The 20,356-nt window shown below is 32.4% G+C and overlaps 2 protein-coding genes across 3 annotated transcripts; one reads left to right on the top strand and one right to left on the bottom strand.

The window, feature by feature from the left end:
* Positions 1–3,063: 3,063 nt before the first annotated feature.
* Positions 3,064–6,335, bottom strand: LOC148606106 (verrucotoxin subunit beta-like). Its single transcript, XM_088546161.1, has 3 exons — positions 6,217–6,335; positions 5,340–5,527; positions 3,064–5,026 (listed from the first exon to the last, which is right to left on the bottom strand). The coding sequence occupies exons 2-3, from the start codon at positions 5,489–5,491 to the stop codon at positions 3,562–3,564; spliced, it is 1,617 nt and encodes a 538-aa protein (XP_088402287.1). The 5' UTR covers positions 5,492–5,527; positions 6,217–6,335; the 3' UTR covers positions 3,064–3,561.
* An 88-nt stretch (positions 6,336–6,423) lies between these two features.
* Positions 6,424–14,820, top strand: LOC148606105 (uncharacterized). 2 transcript variants are annotated; one of them, XM_088546254.1, is made up of 4 exons: positions 6,424–6,525; positions 10,750–10,919; positions 11,177–11,194; positions 11,637–14,820. In XM_088546254.1, the coding sequence occupies exons 2-4, from the start codon at positions 10,780–10,782 to the stop codon at positions 13,549–13,551; spliced, it is 2,073 nt and encodes a 690-aa protein (XP_088402380.1). In that variant the 5' UTR covers positions 6,424–6,525; positions 10,750–10,779; the 3' UTR covers positions 13,552–14,820. The 2 variants fall into 2 exon arrangements, with proteins under 2 accessions (XP_088402380.1, XP_088402381.1); XM_088546255.1 differs by lacking the exon at positions 11,177–11,194.
* Positions 14,821–20,356: the final 5,536 nt, after the last annotated feature.

Genomic DNA, 20,356 nt, shown 5'->3' with positions numbered 1-20,356 from the left:
GGGAGTGTACTAGTATATTAATGCAATATAAAGTTTCTGATTAATCAGATATGCCTTATATCTGAGATTCCTCTCATGGTTAGACTTTAACAAAAGATGGTGTATAAAATTGAGAAAAAAAAATACGAGTGTTACATATTTCAAACCTTTATCTATGATGTGGCCGATTGCACCATTCTAAGAACTGATATTATAGCGAGTACAGCTTCGGTTTGGGAAGAATCAAAAGATAACGACAAGAAAATAACTATTATAATCATAGGCAGGAAAAAGAACGCCAAAACAAACATTAATGATACATGTCACAACAAAGCAATATTATACAACATCTCAGAATGTGACGACTCTATTCTCTACACTGCTCCATCGGATCAAATTGATACAGGGAAGATAACGTAAACTTATAGAAGGGTCTGAAAAATTCTCAACGATGTTAGAATTGTCAAAATTGCGAAGCAAATTTTTGTCGTTCCCTCCGCGGGAATCGAACTCGTACCGCTGTGACATCTATGGCAAGACTGCCTGCACTAAGTCCAGCGCCCAAGACCACTCGGCCAGCTAGCCTATATTAAAATATAGCTTTCGCTGGCCGGGTGATTCCTCCTCGTAGGATTAATCTAGGGCTGTAACTTAGTACACGATGTATGGTAGTACGGGACAGTTCATCTAGGTGTTAATATGTAGGATAGAGGATCAAATTAATGATGCATGTCACAACAAATCAATAAGTCCCGCAGAGGGAACGACAAAAATTAGCTTCGCAATTTTGACAGTTCTAACATCGTTGGGAATTTTCAGACCCTTCTATAAGTTTCGTTATCTTCCCTGTATCAATTTGATCCGATGGAGCAGTGTAGAATAGATTCGTCACATTCTGAGACGTTATATATGTATATATAGTAAGGGAAAGGAGAATTGGATTTAGAATTTTTCCGCTCCTCCATCCTTGTGCGATGGACCGCATATTTCAGTTCTTAATTCAATTTTAATTCCAGTGTTTAGTGGAATCCGAGTTGCTCATTTGCTTTTGTTACTTTGTATGCATGATTTTAGTTATTTTATGTTCTTTGTTGTGTATGTCTGGTCTTTGTCCCTGGAAGACATTCTTCTGATTACCGCTATAACCTTGGTTTCCTTGATTACTCATTGAATTTGAGTTCAGCTTTGATCTTGAGCCATTGTGTAGAAAAAGAAACAGCTATGGTAAAGCGCAGTATATGAACCATCATTTAACTCCTATAAAATATTAAAAATGTACAGAAATTACCTAAAGGTCTTCTGGATTTTTTTGTTCATAGTTTTTTTTAAACCAATGGTTGAGAATTTTTCAAAAGCAGTAAGATCCTTACTGTGTTTTATTGGTTGCCGACAGGGATTTTACTACACATTTCAATGTCATATCCAATGTTACCAGTTACATGCTCATGTTAATTTAAACTTCCCGTCAGACTGAATTCAGGCTCTCATTACATCTAAAATCAAAGGTTATATTCATATTGATTATCATTTTGAATAATACACCATCTAAAACAAAACAAAAATGATTTGCAATCAAAAGATAAATTATTGATAACCACAAACCAGATTGTTCTTATCTTTAGTTTCTACATGTTTTTTTTTTTTTTTTTTTTTTTTTTTTTTTTTTTTTATAGTTATGTTTAGTATTATGTTTCAGCACTGGTATTTTTTTTTCTTTTTGTTTTTTTCTTTATTGTGCATCTTCAGAGATGTGACTTATATGTATCACAGTAAAAATGTAAAACAAAGAAATAAATGTTATTACTGAAACATAACATAAAGGTCGTAAAGTTAAGCGAATATTGTACCATTTGAACCAATGTCTATGCACCTTGAAATTCATAATTCTTGATGACAAACAAAACTATTTTTTCACCTATGCATCATATTCCATGCATCAACGCAATCGCTTTAGATGTATAAATCGCTTTTACGTTTGATTAACTATGATTTCAATACTCAAGGATTCTTCAATAGATAAGATCAGTTGAAGGGGAAATAATTTTAAATTTATTGTTTAAAAAGAAAATAACAGTCTTTTTTTGCTAGATTAAAACACTTTATCTCCCCAGCTGTATTTTCTGTCCTGTATTTTAAACAAAGTAGCTTGTAAGATTGGTATAATCATCTGGTGGTCTATATATATCTTGATCAACTAATAACATGTACGCGAAAGAATGTTCTTAGGGATTGTTTGTGGTAAACGTCTACGTGTGAAGTTCACTGAATAAAAACATAATCTGTTATCCACTGTTAAATACTTAAAAAATATTACAATTTAAAAACAATTGCATGTGTTTAGGTAGGTTAAGTACTTGACTGTTTGCTGGTAGTCGAAAATTGAAGGATAACAAACGGTATATAAAATTTATGAAGTTAACACTTCCCTCTATCATTTATTAAAAATAAAGATTTAAAATATCAAAAATTATTAAAAATAACATCTTTTAGATATTAATATTTAAAAAACCGTTTTCTTACTGAGCATAATTTATTTAAAAGAAAGTTTAACACAACGTAATACTATGCAAAGTTGAAAATGCTGATATTTTAATGACCAACATCGCTTGATTGTGGACATGTACGTGCAACATCCGATTGTAAACTAGTTCAATAAGGCATTACACCTCCCCTTTTTGTCTTGTCAAATATTCACTTAATAATATTTAAGTTCTCATCATACAACATGTAAACATCATGATGTCCACTTATACAGTGTTTACAAATACTAGAAGTAATCACTCTCGGTAATTATCCACATCCCGGACTAGCTTTTACTTTTTTTTGTGTTCTTGCCATTTGTTGTTATGATCAAATAACAATTAACATACACCATTTCACAATGTTTTTCTTAAGTGTAATACAGTAGACAATGTAAATGTACTGTGGTGATATACCAAACAATGTATCCCCTACCCCTACACAAAACAGTTATTTCATTCAGAAACAACATTTTGCACTTTTAAATGTTCTCACTCGTAAAATCAACCGACACCATGATTTGATTGAGCAAAACACATCAGCTTGAATGCACGTATATAAAAGTTATACAAATACAATATTTTATTCTTAAATAAAGTATTTTTTTTCATTTGCATAACATATACAATACTTTTTGACATCTTGATTGATTGATATATTGTAACATATCTAGTGCACTTGTATATCAGTTACAAGTCTTCATAAACTACAAGACCGTTTTCTACAATATAATGAATAAAAAGAGATGTGGTTTAAATGTCAATGCGACATGCATTCATCAAATACCAAAAAAAGGAAATAAAATAAAAATAAAAATAAAAAACTTCAACAGTTCACCACACAGTCTTCAATGATGAGCAAAACACATATAAAGCAAGCTATAAAATAACCAAAAACAAATGAAGTGAAACTATTCATTTAAAAAATATCAAAATCGACCTAATCTATACAGGAAATAATGCAAAATAAATAGCAATGAACAAATAAAAAACAACAACAATATTTTGTAGCGGCATAATTATGTAAAGTCACTTCTTTGAAAACGTTATGGCAAAATCTTGATTAAGTCTGTACTTTTTCATTTCCAGAGTCACTCACATCACTTTCGGATAAATCGTGACTTTCATCCTTCTGAATTTCATCGTCAAACAAAGGTAAACTTCCTTCTTTGCCTTTGTCTAAAATGTTGAATTCTACATCGACTTCCTCGCCATTTCTTAGGTATGAAACGTTAATGAATTCCTTTGGACTCTTCATTTCCACGTCATGAAAAGTAATAATAAGTACGATCTTCTTATTTTTTGACTTTATATCCTTAATTCCTTTGATAGTTTTCCGTAAAAGTGATTTGATCTCAAAATCACTACTCCATGTGACAATACTTCTGGTCTGTTCATTTTGTCTTGTTCCCGACAATAATTGTAAGCTGCTTTGAATTATGTCTGTTGACCTTTTCTCAGGTTCTTTATTTTCTTTTGTGTCAGCATTAAAATTCAAAAGTGGCAAAGAAAAACTGACATGAACAACATTATCGTTTTCAAAAATCTTCCTCTCAAAGTCAAGAGGGTCAGACGGAATAATTTCGCTTTCTTTTAGAACAGAAATATAGAAATCGAATAACCCAAGTTCAAATTGTGCCATCGCCAGCCAATTTTCTTGTTCTGTCAGTTCTATGCATTTTCTAGCAGTCTCTATTTTGTCTGCAAGCATACTATCCATATTGTTGCGACAATTGTTTCCTGTTGATTGTACTCTGTCTGCAAATGCCTGTAGTTTTGATTGAATCTCTGGTATAAATGTACATGAAGGATGTCTAAGCAGTTCGCTTGATGCCATTGTTAGTTTGGAGAGTCTGTCATAAATAGCAAGAACCTGTTTTAACGCATCCCCGTCAATTTGTCTTTCTATATAGCTTTCTTTCCCATTGGTCAGTGAGAGTGGATATAGCCAAACAGTCACAGGAGCGCTGGCATCTGTCAACATAGTAGGCAAGGTTTTGAAAAAAGAGACTGCTTCTTCATACGTTGTTGGGTTTTGTTTTGGAATCAAGTCACCATAAAACTTGCATGACATTTTTTCTGTATTCCTCTCGTCTGATGAATGTGACCTTCCACTGATGGATCCATCAATTCCCATGGACAGAAGTGCGTCTAAAGCCCCTTTCATCTCGCCTTCGATTTTTTGTTTGTTCTCATCTGAAGTTATTGTTCGTTCAAAGTTTAGATTTACATGAGCACCACACTTCATAGCACATACAATGTGCGTTGCGCTTGAATTGCTTATGTTCTGTGGCTCATGATTATTTTTAAACAGATCCCTGATATCAAGCTCAGTGTAAGATGTGTAGATGTTTGTGCTGAGGCAAACTTCAACTTTGTTCTTCGAAGAGCTGTTGTTTGTTAGATATTTCCCCGATGAACCTAGATTAACTGATCCCTTCATGAAGTTCAATTTAAGGTTTGCATCAGCTTCAAACAGACATGATTTTTTTTCAAATGAACTTCCGAGTATAACTTCTGAATCTGCCCTGTGAAGCGAAAGTAGAGTAAAGAATTAAATTGGAGTTGCAATTGTCTGCTATCTTATTTCAATAAAATATATGCTTAGTAAAAACTCAATCAATTCATCACGTAATTGTCTTTTACTCAATCTATTTATGGGACACATTATACGTCTTGTATTAATAGGATATTGTCTTACAATGGTTGCTTGAAATAATGTATGACAATATACAAAGTTATACAAAATTAAATGGTTAAATATCAAATGAATTGTAGCTACAATGCATCAGCAAAACTTTAGTTGAACATAGGATTAATCGGATTTAATTTACACATTACCCTTGAAGATTTTCCGTTGATGCATGCTCTGATATTTTAGCCCTTGAAAACAAAGTTTCTCCCGGTAAAATGGTGTCTGTTCTACGATCATACAACATTCCTAACCGAAACGGTCTTCCCAGAGCTGTAGTCTGTATTATTTGATTGTTCATTTTCGCAGTTTAGGGTACACTGCGCGAATTCAATATCTGTTTGAAGAGAGACAAAATGCAGAATCGTGAACAACTATCTAACTTGAGCGGTACTAATCACATAAAAAACAGTGTATGGTCTAAATTTTAAGTATCGAATACATTATTCGCACTTTTTTCTGTGTCAGTATCATACAGCAATTATGATTAATTATCCTCTTGCAAAAATTCTTAGATACGGTTACAGCAGCTTGAATGAGAACGCCATTCTTCAGAGGACAGTACAAGCTATGGCAACAACTTATATTTCTAGTTTTACATAAATTATAGTTCAATGTACAATTCTCCAATCATATACGTACATTTTAACAAATTATTTGATAATTAGAACTGGTATCAATTTACTGCTACTCTGTGACAAGTTTTATAATTAACTTACGACTTTGAGACTTTAAATATGAGTGGAAACATATTAATGTTGTAATAGCGGCGTCGTAAGCAATAGAAAAAAATTCTTAACGTAAGGAAAAATGACTGGAAAAAAATCATTGAATGATATTCGTTCCTATGTTTAATATCCGATGTTTGTAATATTTCGAACACATCACAAGAAAAGACTCTCTCGCTTAATTAATCCTATACTCATACTAAAATGTGTATTCACTAAAGTCATATTGCATGTTGAATGGAGAAGCAACTTTTTAATTCATTAAAGAGATCTAAAATATTGATTAGTGTTTTCTTACCTTGTTGACAATTAACATTGGAATTATATTCGTTCGATGTATTTCAATAGTTTTATACCAGAATTCTGTCTTAGTAAAATGTGCTTTGTGTCGCAGAATCGTAACCAAGTCTATTAACACAACGCGTTTTGTGTTGATTGGTGAATATAAATAGCTCTTATCGATTCAGGTTGTTTGGTAACAAAGGAACTAAACAATTGATGTTTTATATTTGTTCAGAGAAGTGGCTATTTACTTACAAATATTACAAGGTATTCGAAGTACCAAAAGATTTTATTCGTTATCCAACTGATAAAGTATCAAATATAAGTAAGTCTGTTCTTATAATATTTGTTTGCAAATCAAACTCGCTAATAGTCAAATATTCTATGTCACTGTTTTGTTGCTTGCTTTGAACTTCCAGACGAATTAAAAGCTCTCCAATCAATCAGTGATATTTCTCATTTTCACCATTACCCTGGCATAGATATATGAATGGACTTTGGTTTGGGAGTTCGTAAAAATCACAATTTTATAGAACAAGATCATTCATTGGAGAGCATCAAAATTACAAAGAGGCACATTCCGTTTTCTTAATTTTTGAAATGTTGTTTGGATGGTTATTTTTTAGTATCAAATTCTTGATCATATACGGTAAATTGAAAATTATGTCACGTTTTATGGTGATTTTTTTTTTAAACATTTTTTTTATCTATTTTTATATATTTTTTTTTGTGTGTCTATTTTTGAAATCTTCCACTAATTCCGCATCTTCACATTATTTACATCATGGTGTTTTGATGAAGTGATTAATATCGTCTTATTGTAAATTATTTGGCAGGGCCCCTCTGTGACTCTTGCCGGGAAGCTGCTGACCCGGATTATTCTTACTAGTTCTTGTGTGTTATTTCTGTTATTTCTAGTGTTGTTAAGAAAACATCCTCACATAGTTCACCAACGGCCTAAAATGTGATGAAAAAAATCGTATTTCATAATTCAGAAGTTCAACAATGTCCCTTTTACGTGCCCTTGTCAAAGCGGGAAACTAAGCAGTTTCAATTGAACTCTCAGCTAATCTTTAACGAATAATAAATGACTTACACTTACGTAATTTCTTCATTACGCATAACATAACGCCTTCCAGCTGCACTTAAGTAACGCCTTTGGCACTAGTCCAAGTTGCTAAGTAATATGATTTACTACGGTTCTCTATTACATTTTTTATCATCGCATCGCCATCTCGAGTATGCGTTAAAATTTCAACAGTTATCAATTAAATTTAGATCCCGATGCCTGAAGATATAAGATTTATTTATTTTATAACTACCGGAAGTGGAGGTGTTTGATACAGATTTTGTCTTTTCATAGTACACCACACCACAGTATATCAATAGCTTTTCTCTTGTATCCATTATGTAGTTAACTATTTTTTACAGAAGAAACTTTTTTTTAATTCTGAGTGTCGTTATTTTATTTTATTTTTTTTTTTTTTTATTTATTATTATTTTTTTTTTGGTTGATTTAGAAATAGTGTCATCGTTCTGCTCTCATTACTTGTATGTTGTCTTTTGTTGTCGGGCCTTTCATAGCTCACTTTAGGGTGAGTTTACACTTAGCGAAGATATTTTGATGATTTCTGTTAGTAATGACTATTTTTGAAAGATTAAATGTTGGTTCATTTGTTAAGTTTCGCCAAATTTGCTCCTTTTCTAGTCATTTTTTTAATCAAAACATGTTTAACACTTATGTACACTCAATACATTTAGAGGGATGCAGAAGCATAGCAAGACTTCATTTTAGAAAGGGGCAAATGACAAGCAAATCTGGGAGCTGAAATTTGTGAAAATTCATGATTTCATGATGTTACCGCTAATTTTCCGATTGTGACGCAATAGCATGCAAATGCTTATTAATTACCACAGATATATTCACACCGCAAAGGAAGAGGTTGGTTTAGTGTGCTGTAAAACCTAGATTTATTGCACCATTTTGTTTGGAATGCCTGAACTAAGTCAGGACCATTGCGGTTACAGCTGCCACGATGGTGTAATATCTATATTGCCGGATTTGTTTTTGACTTGACCTGCATCGGATAATTGTTCGATAATTTTTTTGTTACCCTTATTTATGCAAAAGCTCATTGTCTTAGATGCCCGCCTATTGTGTTTTAAATTGGTTTGAATAGCACCGATGGTAAATCTACATTTATATGTTATAAAATCTTCACCTGCAAGTTTCCTAAGTTTTTGATCAGCATAATTCGTTTTTCGTTTCATTTCACGCAAATTCTCATATTGTTCTTTAACAAGTTTTTAGCCAGTTTCATATCCCCGGCTCAAATTGAGATTTTCTTCAGATTCACTATTAACTCAAATTTCGACCAACCAAATTTACAATGTACTCAAGGATAAAGGAAGACTTCGATTATAGACTTCTTTTATAATAATCATACTGTTCTTGATAATTCCGATGATCCTGAAATGTTGTCTGCTGATTCCCTTCTTGTTAAATTTTCGTTTTTATCTCTCCAATTATAAAATTAATCAGCAACATACAGATAATGTATTTGTATTTTTTTTTTGTAAACTTTGAATAAAACTTCAAGATAGCTTATATTCTAGGTTTCTGTTTTTTTTGTTTTTTGTTTGTTTTTGTTTTTGTTTTGTTTTGTTTTTTGTTATTGTTATTGTTCTTTTGTTTTGTATTGTTTTGTTTTTTGTTTTTTTTGTTTTTTTTGTTTTTTTTTTTATGAAATTAAGGTGTAATAATTCTGAAAATTCCCATTTTATAATTGTATAGTAATTGTAACCCCCAAAAAATATCTAAGCGCCTGAGTTGATCAGATATGTTGGATACATCTTTATCTAAATTATAAATGCCTAAAATATGCGTTTTACAACGTCGGTAGGCTGTGAATGAGTATTCGGTTTGATATTGAGATCAGTTCTCTAGTGTTGGGGTTATATTTTTAACAATTTTAAAAAATGTAATCTTGAAAATTAGTAGGTCGTGATTTTTTTATGTAGAAAATCAAATTATCTAACGTCTATCGAAGGATGTCAACTTTGAGACGCGTTAGTTGAGCAATACCTTGACGAGTCGAAGTTATACGACTTTTTACGGGAAAATCAAAGATCCAAATTTTTGTTTACTTATTGATTGATTGATTTATTTATTTATTTATTTGGGGGCGCTTTTTAGGATAAATTATGACTACAAAAATCTACATAAGTCATCAAAAGACATCAGAAGTATTAATTGTGATAATATTAAACAGAAAATACCAATTAAGCTATATTACTACAAGATTGAAGTCATCACTACAGAAGTTTTATGGTCGTCATCATGAACTCGTGGATCGTTATGGTATGTCCATCTGCACCATGAAAACTGATTTATTCAACGGGTCATAGTTTTCCTTTCCCCGTTTGTCTACCCCGGACTTGACTTTTTATGAGCAACTCGGCAGGTGTTTCTAGAAAAGCAGAAGACGCTTACCCTGCGGTACACCTTGTCCATGTTCCCAGTTTTTAGTGGAGTCCGAGTTTCTCATTTGCTTTTGTTACTTTGTATATATGATTTTAGTAACTATATGTTCTTAGTTGTGTATGTATGGTCTTTGTCCCTGGATAACATTCTTTTGATTACCGCTATAACCTTGGTTCCCTTGAATACTCTAATTGAAGTGTAATTACCCTAGGGGTTTAGACATTGTACAAAACAAAGTCGATTTAGACGAGTTTTCGGTGCATGGATAGTTCCTTGATTAGGCATTAATAGAGCTGTAAACCATAAAATGTTTGCGGCAGTTATGTTTTTCGCTATTTGCAAGGAAGGGATGTAGTACGATAATAAAACAACCGCGAATAATTTGATGCCTATGACAAAGATGTAAGTTAGACTGTCATTATGTATATATATATAACAGTTAAAGTACAACTTTTGGCACACACAGAATTAAATGCATTAACACAGCTGTGAATTCACTGTAGTTGTTAGAATTAAAAATTTTTATTGCGAATATTTCAATTTTCTAAACCATAAAAGACACAGCATGGTAACATTTTACAATAGTCTTCGCATTTTTCATTCACTTACCCCACGAGCACATTGTTGATTTTGAGCATCGTATCTAAGGTTCTAGGTTCTTGGAATGATAGATATGCAACATATATAAAGGCTACGGAAAGGAGTTTTTCGGATGTGAATGAACTGTGGCACCGCCGTAAATGATACAAGAAGAGAATACGACTCCTGTTTCTGAAATTATCAAAAGTACTGTGATCTGCATACCAATAACGTCCATTTTTTTGCTCTTTTTCTTGTCTATTGTCCAGTCCCTTCGGGAATCAGATATTTATATGAGAAATGTCCAGTGTCCCTTGAACAGTGTCATGTTACTTCAAGATTATGGTCATCACTACAGACATGTTTTTTTATTATCAAGAACTCGTGGATTTTAAGTTTTTTGTTAAAACATGATTTTCACGAACGATTTTTTATGTAATCAAACTGAATATAAAGCAAGTTTAAGGAATAATGTATTTTTCCTAGATACATAAATTGAGATCTGAGATTTACAAAATGGCTCTTCAAATCTCTGCTCTTGGGAGAGATGTTCGGCTTGGAATGTTATATGATTGTCGACGCAACATGTTCCTTGAAGGCAAAATATGTAGCGAAAGTATCATACAATCAAACATGATTACCAGGGATAATGAACAGTAAGTGTATAGCTAATGTGTCTATCTTATCAATGAGCATCCAAGGCTCATATACGTGAAATTTCATTTTACCCTTATTACATGTACCGGTTTCAGCAATATCTTTCCTTTTAAGCAAATCAATTTCATAAGTTGTACAGATTCTGAAAATATAACAATTTTCCACATGTACACCCAACTTATCACGACAATCAGAAAAAAAGTCGTTGTTTTTTTAAACGTACCATTAAATATTTATCCTTTATGTTGATGAAAAGGACAGATTTTCCCATAAGGTTAGTCATTTTTGTTACTTCTGAAAGTGATAAATATGAACGACTAGTACGGATAATTTTATCGAAGGGTATTTTTATGTCTCAAATACTTATTTCATGTTTTAAGTGTCAATAATATATTTTTTTTTTTATTTTCCCACATATAATTGAAAAAGTCGTCACGGCCATGTTAATCACAAGAATAAAAATAATTTATTATCTACATTTATAAACCCTATGCTTATGAATTGGTAGATGTATTTGCTGTTTGGTGGTGGGGAATTTATACTAAAAAAACCTAGCAATAGTAATCAGTGGTGTTACGCGAACTTGTTTGTCAGCATAATGGAATGATTTTTGTCCTAGCTTTGGAACGGTCATTGAAATAATAAATAACACCATATGACTTGCTCTCATTATTTTTTCTTTAAAGTTTCTTCTTTTCCTCTTTTTCATTTTTTAGATCTGATTATGATTTTAATACAGAGGATTCCATATCTGAAAAAACAAAATTTCTCGACATACATGGCAGCGCAAAAATGAGCGTATTCTGTGGGACAGTAAAATGTCGTGGTTCGCTTAAATACCTCGATGACCACCAACAATATACAAGGCAGGCAAGAGTATCTTTCAAATTAGGCTGCAGGACTCATTTCGATGAATTAATCCTAGATAATAAAGAATTCAAATCAAAATTTGCCTTCGTCAGTAGCAGTGAATCAAAAGCAACTCACGTTGTTGTTGGCATTCAATATGGCGCCGATGCCGTTATGATATTCGACCAAAGCGCGTCAAACAGTCATAATGTTCAACTTACAAAAGCACACTTACAAGCTAATGTTATGTTTTTCATGAATATCTCAAGATGTATCGAGGAAGCGCACGAGGCGTACTCCAATTTGAAAGAAATACAATGTACATACTATGGAGACATCGAATTAGAAAGAACGCCGACCACATTTGAGGATGCCGTCGATGTATGTAAATCTTTATCGGCGAGAGTAAACAAAAGCAATACAGTACCCATGACGGTTTGGCTATACCCAATTAGTTCATTATCAAAACAAAAACCATCCAATACCATAGCTTCAAAAGATACTCAAGTCATTAAAGAGATTGAATGTAAGTTGGAACAATATCAATATCTGAAAAGGAAATGTAATGACATTTCAAAGGATTATGGACAATTGTATAAAACAAATGTTCAATTAAGGGAGAAGCTTCAGGCCATACGGCAAAGCGTAGCCAAGTCTGAACAAAGGTTTAAAGCAGACCTGCGCCGGTCTGTTAAAGATTTGACTGAGATAACTAATCCAAAATCCACGTTAGAGAACGTTGTCAAAGATCATATTCAATTTACTGAAGAGCAGACAGGTCTTCAGGAGGAGATAGTCAATCAACAATTTGGAGCAACGATGTTAGATTCATTTGAAAGAAAAGTTAAGGCAAAATGTAGTGGCAATGTGAAGCCGGTTGCTTCTGAGTTGCAGTACAGTTTAGATGTTCAAGTGCCTATCATGAATACATATGATTCAATAATATCAAATCCTACAAAGGATAGATCTCATTCGGACAATGTTGCTCATAGAAAAGCGTATATTAATGACTTGCGAAACACAACAAAGGCGATAAAAAGTTTCCGTAAAGATCATTCAGAGCTGACTGATTATAATTTTGTAATTACCATCAATCCAAGTATGACTAGAAACATTGAATCACCTTATGTACGACAAATAACCCAAGAGGAGAAAGAAAATGCGATGAAAAACATAATAGGTGATATAGATACAAAAGTATCAGTAATCAGAACAGTGAACATTGACGAATCTAATCAAAATAAAAAATCAAACGACGAAAGGCAAAACATCGCCAAACCATTAAATATTAACACTGAAATGCACGACAAGGGACCTGAAAATTTTGAAGGGCAGGAGGACAAGACTGTCTCATGGAATAATGACATGCAAGCAAATCAACACCAAAATGAAGACCAACAGCAACAGGAAACCGAAGAGCTGATTTATAGGAGAGAAAGTGAATGTCCAGACATAAAACAACACGAAGAAGTTACAACACGATGTTGGTTTGAAATAATAAGAGGTGAAATTAAAGACTTACAGAGACTAGTAAGGCCAGAAAATAACCATATGGCCAAAGAAAGCCTGGAACGTGAAATTGAACGGATACGTCGTAACATTCGAGAACTAAAACGCCTGGAATTAAAATTGCAAAAATTTTATAAATATTTATGTATACGCGAAAGACGTGAATGGAAACAAAATTACGAGGAAAATTTAGAGGAGATAAGAAATGAAATTGAACTCCAAAAATTGGACCTGAATAAAATGCAAATGTATTTGCTTTGTGTCATTATTTAATGTGTCATTTTTTCCTGATATCATCAGGTTTTTGTTATAAAATTGGAAAAAGAAATAATGGTATAATTATTAATTTTATGGCTAATATACTGAGGTAAAATCTCACAGGGTTAAACGAATGAAACATGTGCATATTCTTTTTGTGTCAATGGTGTTGGGTAATAGCGATACATGCATATACCACAATGTGTAAATCAAACAATATAGTGTTTTAATGTTATATATTTCGTTTTCTGTTCTAACTTTTATCTTTGATTGAATTCCAATTACAAGAAATTAAAATGTCAAATAGACTTATATGAGAAGAACGCTGGTCTTTACTTTGTCCAGTAATTATTTAAGACAACGGTAAAACAACGACATCTTTCGCTATATACAAAATATTGAACAAGAAAACATAATATCTTTTTTGATGTTCTATAATCTCAGGAGCTTTAAGGAAAAAAATGACCAATTGGTCGCCGACGGTTCGTCATAAAAACAAAGACGTTTTTAATCGTCTGTTTTTGTTCACTTACATGTTTTGTTTTTATCAAAAACAACAACTTTGCAATTTCAAAGAAAACCAAGATCTAATATGTGTTTAAAATAAATCAAATGTACGTGTCTTTCCGTTTAATGGGTAAGCCCTGTTTACCATGATACGAACTAGTTGCTTTCAAAAAGAAGTAGAGGTCCAAAGACCTAAATTCGGTAAGCTCAATTTAGTTTTGAATTGGAGTTGCATCTGAGAAACCCATATTCATTACCTTTAAGTTACATACCACTAATTTGACCAAGTCCTGTGCAAAAATATCGCTTCTTCCGTAAATTGCTGTGAGAATGTTATTTCAAAAATTGAAAGGAAAACCATTTTTGCACATTTTTATAAGTTCACCCGCCTTCTCGTGCTTTTAGGATTCATTTATTTAATGATACAAGTATCTAATATTTACCCCCTATCCTAAGAAGACAATGGGAATCCCCATGCTATTTGTTACTCATTGTTGGATATATTATTTGTATTCATTTAGATTATCTTGTAATGTGTGAACTTAACATACTTCTATTATATATGTCTTGTTTGGGTCATGCATCTTATGTGCTCTTTCCAACAAAATATTGAATTGAATAGATCATTCACTTCTCTTGTGTCATTTGAGGATTGCCAGGTGACACACGTAGAACCATGCTGTTTTATGGTCTCCTGTAGGTTGCAATTAATGTATAGTTTATGAAAACCATTGATATTGTAAGTTTTTTATTGCATTAAACCTATGGGAAGTAGAAGTTGTGTTTTTTTTAAACCGAACCCAGATAGAAAATAGATGTTGAGCAAATGCTGACATTATGTTGGCATTCTCGTTGGGTAACGATGGCGAATGATTGTCATTTTGCGCATCGGCCCAACGTCATCCCCAACTGATGACGCGACGTCTGAACTACGTCTATCAACCAACATGTACGACGCATCGTCAACAAATGGCAAACATTTTTTACCCACATTCCATCAACTTGCCTTTTTTATTTTGATGCTTTCAAAAAGTCAAGTTGAAAACACAACATTTTGCCCTGTAATATATTTTTTTATCGTTTATATCAAACATTTGATGAGAGAAAGCACTCAATGTGATATAACCTTAAAGATCCTTCAATTAATGAAATGTCTGTAACTTAAAACATTTTTTTTTCATCTTTTATTACCATTTGTTAAAAATCTTAATTAACAAAAAAATCAGTTGAGAAATTCATATCTTTCAAAGCAAATATGATAGAGGAGCAGCCATTCAATTGATTTGAATTTGGTTTTAAAAAATCTGGAGTAGTTTTTGATTCATTCTGTTGTCATACTTTTTTGGAAAAGGAATGAGTAAAAACTAAAAAGTTGCAATGAATAAAATATAATAGGGTCAGTATAAATGCATTAGGTGCATATTAAAACCAGTTCTTAACAATCTTATCGTTGTCAATATCCGATGCATTGACTGTCAATCTGTTCTTCTTACAGCTCCTTTAATACAGATTATTGTATGTTACAGTATCACAATCCAATGGTCATGCTTTTGTTTTAAGCTCTTAATATTTGTCACACAGTTCTTAGTTTCATTTCTCTATTAATTATTCACAATTTTATTTAAAAATACACACAATCACACATTCACACACACCGCTATTTTAAGTGATATTTTCTTACAGGTAAATTAAATATCTCGACAAACATGGCAGCATGATGAGCATATTCTGTGGAGCAGTAGGTCGTGGTTGACTTACATACTTCGATGACTATCACTGGAACACTATATACAAGACAGGCAAGGGTGTCCTTCAAATTGAGATGCAGGACTCATTTTGATGAACTTATCTTAGGTAATACAGAATTGAAAGCTAACTTTGTCAGGACAGTAAATCAAGGGCAACTCACGTTGTTGTTGGTATCCAATATGGCGCGGATGCCGCTATGATATTCGACCAAAATGCATCAAAATGTAATCAAGGGAACCAAGGTTATAGCGGTAATCAAAATAATGTAATCCAGGGACAAAACAAGACATGGAAAACAAACATATACAACAAAAAACGTAAAGTAACTAAAATCATACATACAAAGTAACAAAAACAAATGAGCTACTCGGACTCCACTTGGTTCCATTGATTACTCTTAGATGCATTTGAAAGGACAGTTAAAGAAAAAATAAGTGTCAATATGAAGCCGGTTGCTCCTACGTTGCAATACAGTTTAGATGTTCAAGTACCTGGCATAAAAGCACATGAGTCATTTATATCAAATCCTACAAAGGATAGATCTCATTCTAACAATGTTGCTCATAGAATTACTCGAATTTTCATATTATCTTTCCAATTTCACGTTCCAGTTGTTCACGGATCATGTTGTTGTCTGTTGTTGTCTAGGCTGTCATGTATCCTCTGCAAAACATCTATTTAATTTTTTGTTGTTTCAAACCAATAACTTGCGTTTACTTCTTCATTGTGCTTTATTTCTAGACAATCTCTGTATGCAAAGGTCATAGATTTGAGCAGACTGATTACCTGGACATTATAATTAAACCCAGCATTTACGTAATATGCTCTTTGTTACTCAATCGTTATGTAATCTACAAAAAAAAATTTAAAATTATATTTGGCATAGTATTTGACAATTGCCCCTTATTTGTCGATGCGCGAAAGAATAAAAGTCAGTTGTTAGTTTTGAGAGAAGCAAATATATTTTGTCAAAGATTAAACACTCAGTGGGTCCGTTTTCGGCTTTGAACCGTTCAACAACCTGTTATGCTAATTATTTTGTTTTGTTTTGTTTTGTTTTGTTTGTTTTTCAAGTGTTCGTCGACTCAGGAATAATTTAATGGTATTTACATAAAAAATTTTTCTACTACATTATGTGAATATTAAAAGTGTAAAATGCCAGTCTATCATTCATTTAAATAAGACCTCGAATGTCGTATAATAGTCAATACTTGCGGCTACATACAATGTTAGTTGAACCTAAACCATATTACACCATCAGACGAGAGATATTACCGTTAACAGATGTGAAAGATTACATTTAGTACGTGAACGGATGATACCACGGACCGTGAACCACTGATGTTTCTAAGATTGTCTTAATTGCTTATTCAACAACTACAGCATTGCTTAAAATCATGTATACTCATTAAATACACACCTTCGCATATTGTTTTCCCTACAAGACGTACTATGTCCATTTCTGCACCACCACTTGTAATTCATTCATTTCGTCCATACTTCCTTTCTTCAATTACGAATAGAGGAATTCTTCTATTATCCATTACTTCTCCTACACAACTGAGAGGATTTTGTACATGCAGAATCTGTTAACATTTTCACATTGTGACTTCTTATTTTAGATTTTGATCCTAACCAATATGGGGACTAAAACATAGACTTTGTTTCGTTATTTTTCCTACACCACAAAATGCTATTGAATAAAAATTACACTGAATATTTATACATGCTTCAATTGTGTCTCCCTTAATTTAGATTTTGATCCAAATATATATTGAGATAATAATGTGCACGTTATCAAATGGGGGAGTGATGTTATCAAACATTGCTCACCGTTTTTCTTGTTGATTATCAGATGTAGAAAATACTTGCAGTAATACGATTTATACTCTACCACCCTCTTTTAAGAAATGACAACCGTCTTATCATCTTTCTGCATCTATAAAAAATACGATGATATTGATCTTCCGTTTATATATCGGATTTCAAAATTCAACAAGAATCCATACATGAATCCATACTAAATAGCTGATTCTGCGAAATTAAATAATTTTAGTATTACTAATAATGCGCTTGTCTTCGGGTGTAAGCACGTATCGAAATAAAGGAATGATGACTTCTCTAAATGAACTAACTCGTCTGATTTGAATAGTGTTGCTTCTAAATTAGCCTCATCCTTCTTCAATCAACGGGCATGATGGTAGTTCAGTATTTTCAGTAGCATGAAACATCAACTGTTTTTAGTCAATTGCTGACGAATCAAATTGCATTTCAGAATTGTCATTTTTTATCTTTCTTTTAACAAAAAATTCGGTCAATTCTTGTTTTAGTGTCTGTATCTCCCTATACACTGAGTGTAGTTTGTTGTTAATGTCTTGTATGAACAAGCTAATACACGTATAACATCCTCTTCGACTGCGACTAGTGACAGTTGCACCGTAAGTCGAGACAACCACTTTCTATGTTATCTTCATAGATTGTTGAAATGGTACAAAGGATCTGATCATTACCTCTCCATAAAACTTGAAAGAAATCTTTCTGATTTTCCAAGTTAATGATATATGTTTTCGTGTCTTCCCTAGATGGTTTTCTGGGCATCAAAATATTCAATTGTTTTTTTGTTTTTTTCTTTTTTGGAATTCAATTGTGAATGAATACTGCGTTTGTTTTCCGTTTAAACACGCTGTTTTGTAAGGTATATATTTTATATATTATAATATAAATTGTGCAGGCAATGTAAATAAATCAATAGTATGAAAAAAATCATTTGTGGGAGAAAACACAGATAATTAATTAAAATGGAGAGTAAACAAAGATCTATTATTTTTATTTATTTTTTTTCTTTTGAAGTGCAACCATGCAAATGAAAATTTACTATTCGATATTAATAGTTTCATTTCAATTCGAACAAAAGATGAACATAAATGTTTATCAAAAGCCCTTATACCACTGAATTTGAATCTTCGAATTCTTCAACAAGTACATTTTAATTTTTTTTTGGATTGTGACGAAATTAAAAGCATATTTTGTTTTTGCCATTAAAGTACTCATTTATATTTATTTTACCGTAAACACGTTCTGCTGGTGGCAAAAGTTGTATGCAAAAATAGTCAACTCCAAATAAAATTACCGTCTTATTCGTTAGTTAAATTACAATAGGGTCTTAAAGACTGTAAACAATTAACAGGGAAAACATTGCTCAGGCGTCAATTATTGTTTATGAACAGTATCATACAATTTGGTTATGAAAAGCGCCTTAATAATAAATATACCATTCTTATATGTTTTAATTTATCTAATCTAAATAAAAGTAAAAACAACGTGTTGTTATGAAAACATTACAGATCACAAAAATTTGTAAATTCAATTACAAAAATCAGGACATACATGTGTATTGGCACATATACATTTACATATATCGGCAGTAAAATACAGATGCGTCAGCATTTGGGGTGATTAAAAAAAAAATAAAAAATAAAAAAAAAATAAACGTGGCCAGAACGTGAAAAGAGGCAACAAAGACGTTCTACATACTACCTGAAACAAACCGAGTGATATAAAGCTCATGAAGAGACTGAATATAAAGGAGAAAGACAAACCAGGCATCTTGATATAGAGATATATGTCTTTTCTTTCATTTGGTTATCTGTGCGTCGTTTTCATTTAGTTTAACAAATGTGTGTGTGTGTGTGTGTGTGTGTGTGTGTGTGTGTGTGGTAGTACTAAGAAAGGATTAGGTTGCCCTTAAAAAATCAGTGTAGGCAACAGAACAGATTGTAGCGCACTTGGACTTGGTACCAGTGTATATATCATGGTCTAGGTAAGTTAATATGTTATTTTAATAAACTTCTTTCAGGCTCAGAATTCACTAATACATTGGGAATCATTAACCAGCAAAACTTATTCATCCTTATTATTTAAACGTACGATTGCGATATTTATTTTTTGTCGGTTTGCAGAAATAGAGACAATGGAATTTGCTGTGCATACTTGAAAGGCACGTCATTCTCGGTATACTGCACGACAGTCAAAGAGATAAGTTTCTTCAGGATGTGATAAAAGAATATACAACAGATCGAAGGCTAATACAGTACGTGTGCTAGTATTTGATCTTTGATTAAAATCGATCATACAAAGTAGACCTTGTTTGTCTAATTGCTTTGCGTTACACAAGATTAAGATTGTCGCCTATTAGCCATGTTAGCGTATGTTTTCAGAATTACTAATTAATTAAAGTAATATTCTTTAAATGGTCACATAAGTGCAATTCCACGTCACCATTTTGGTTATTAACTTTCATCGTAAAACCTTTCAGAAATGATCACCATAATCTTTCCGATAGTTTCTACACCACATTAACCATATAATGTTGGTATTGAAAATATTCTAAATACCTTACAAAGAGTACATGTCAACCTTTAATTTTATTCAGATTAATATGCTTTTTTTTAATTCCCCGCCGGACTTTATAGTGGTCGGGAAACGCATGTGTAGGTGTACATGAGCCTTGTAAAAGGCCGAGTCAAATCTTACTCTGTGAACAATATTTCTGAATCAACTTAAG

Source organism: Perna viridis, chromosome 9 (assembly GCF_037379345.1).
Source record: "Perna viridis isolate PV_CMFRI_1.1 ecotype Kerala chromosome 9, ASM3737934v1, whole genome shotgun sequence".
Taxonomy (NCBI): Eukaryota; Metazoa; Mollusca; class Bivalvia; order Mytilida; family Mytilidae; genus Perna; species Perna viridis.
Note: the sequence above shows the minus strand (reverse complement) of the source record. Positions and strands in the feature narration are given on the sequence as shown.

Excerpts from the sequence above, each read along its gene's own strand:
- LOC148606105 (XM_088546254.1), top strand. The coding sequence starts at position 10,780 with ATGGCTCTTCAAATCTCTGCTCTTGGGAGAGATGTTCGGCTTGGAATG.
- LOC148606106 (XM_088546161.1), bottom strand. The coding sequence starts at position 5,491 with ATGAACAATCAAATAATACAGACTACAGCTCTGGGAAGACCGTTTCGG. Across the intron at positions 5,027-5,339 it reads TCAACGGAAAATCTTCAAGG|GGCAGATTCAGAAGTTATAC; the intron begins GTAATGTGTAAA and ends TTCGCTTCACAG.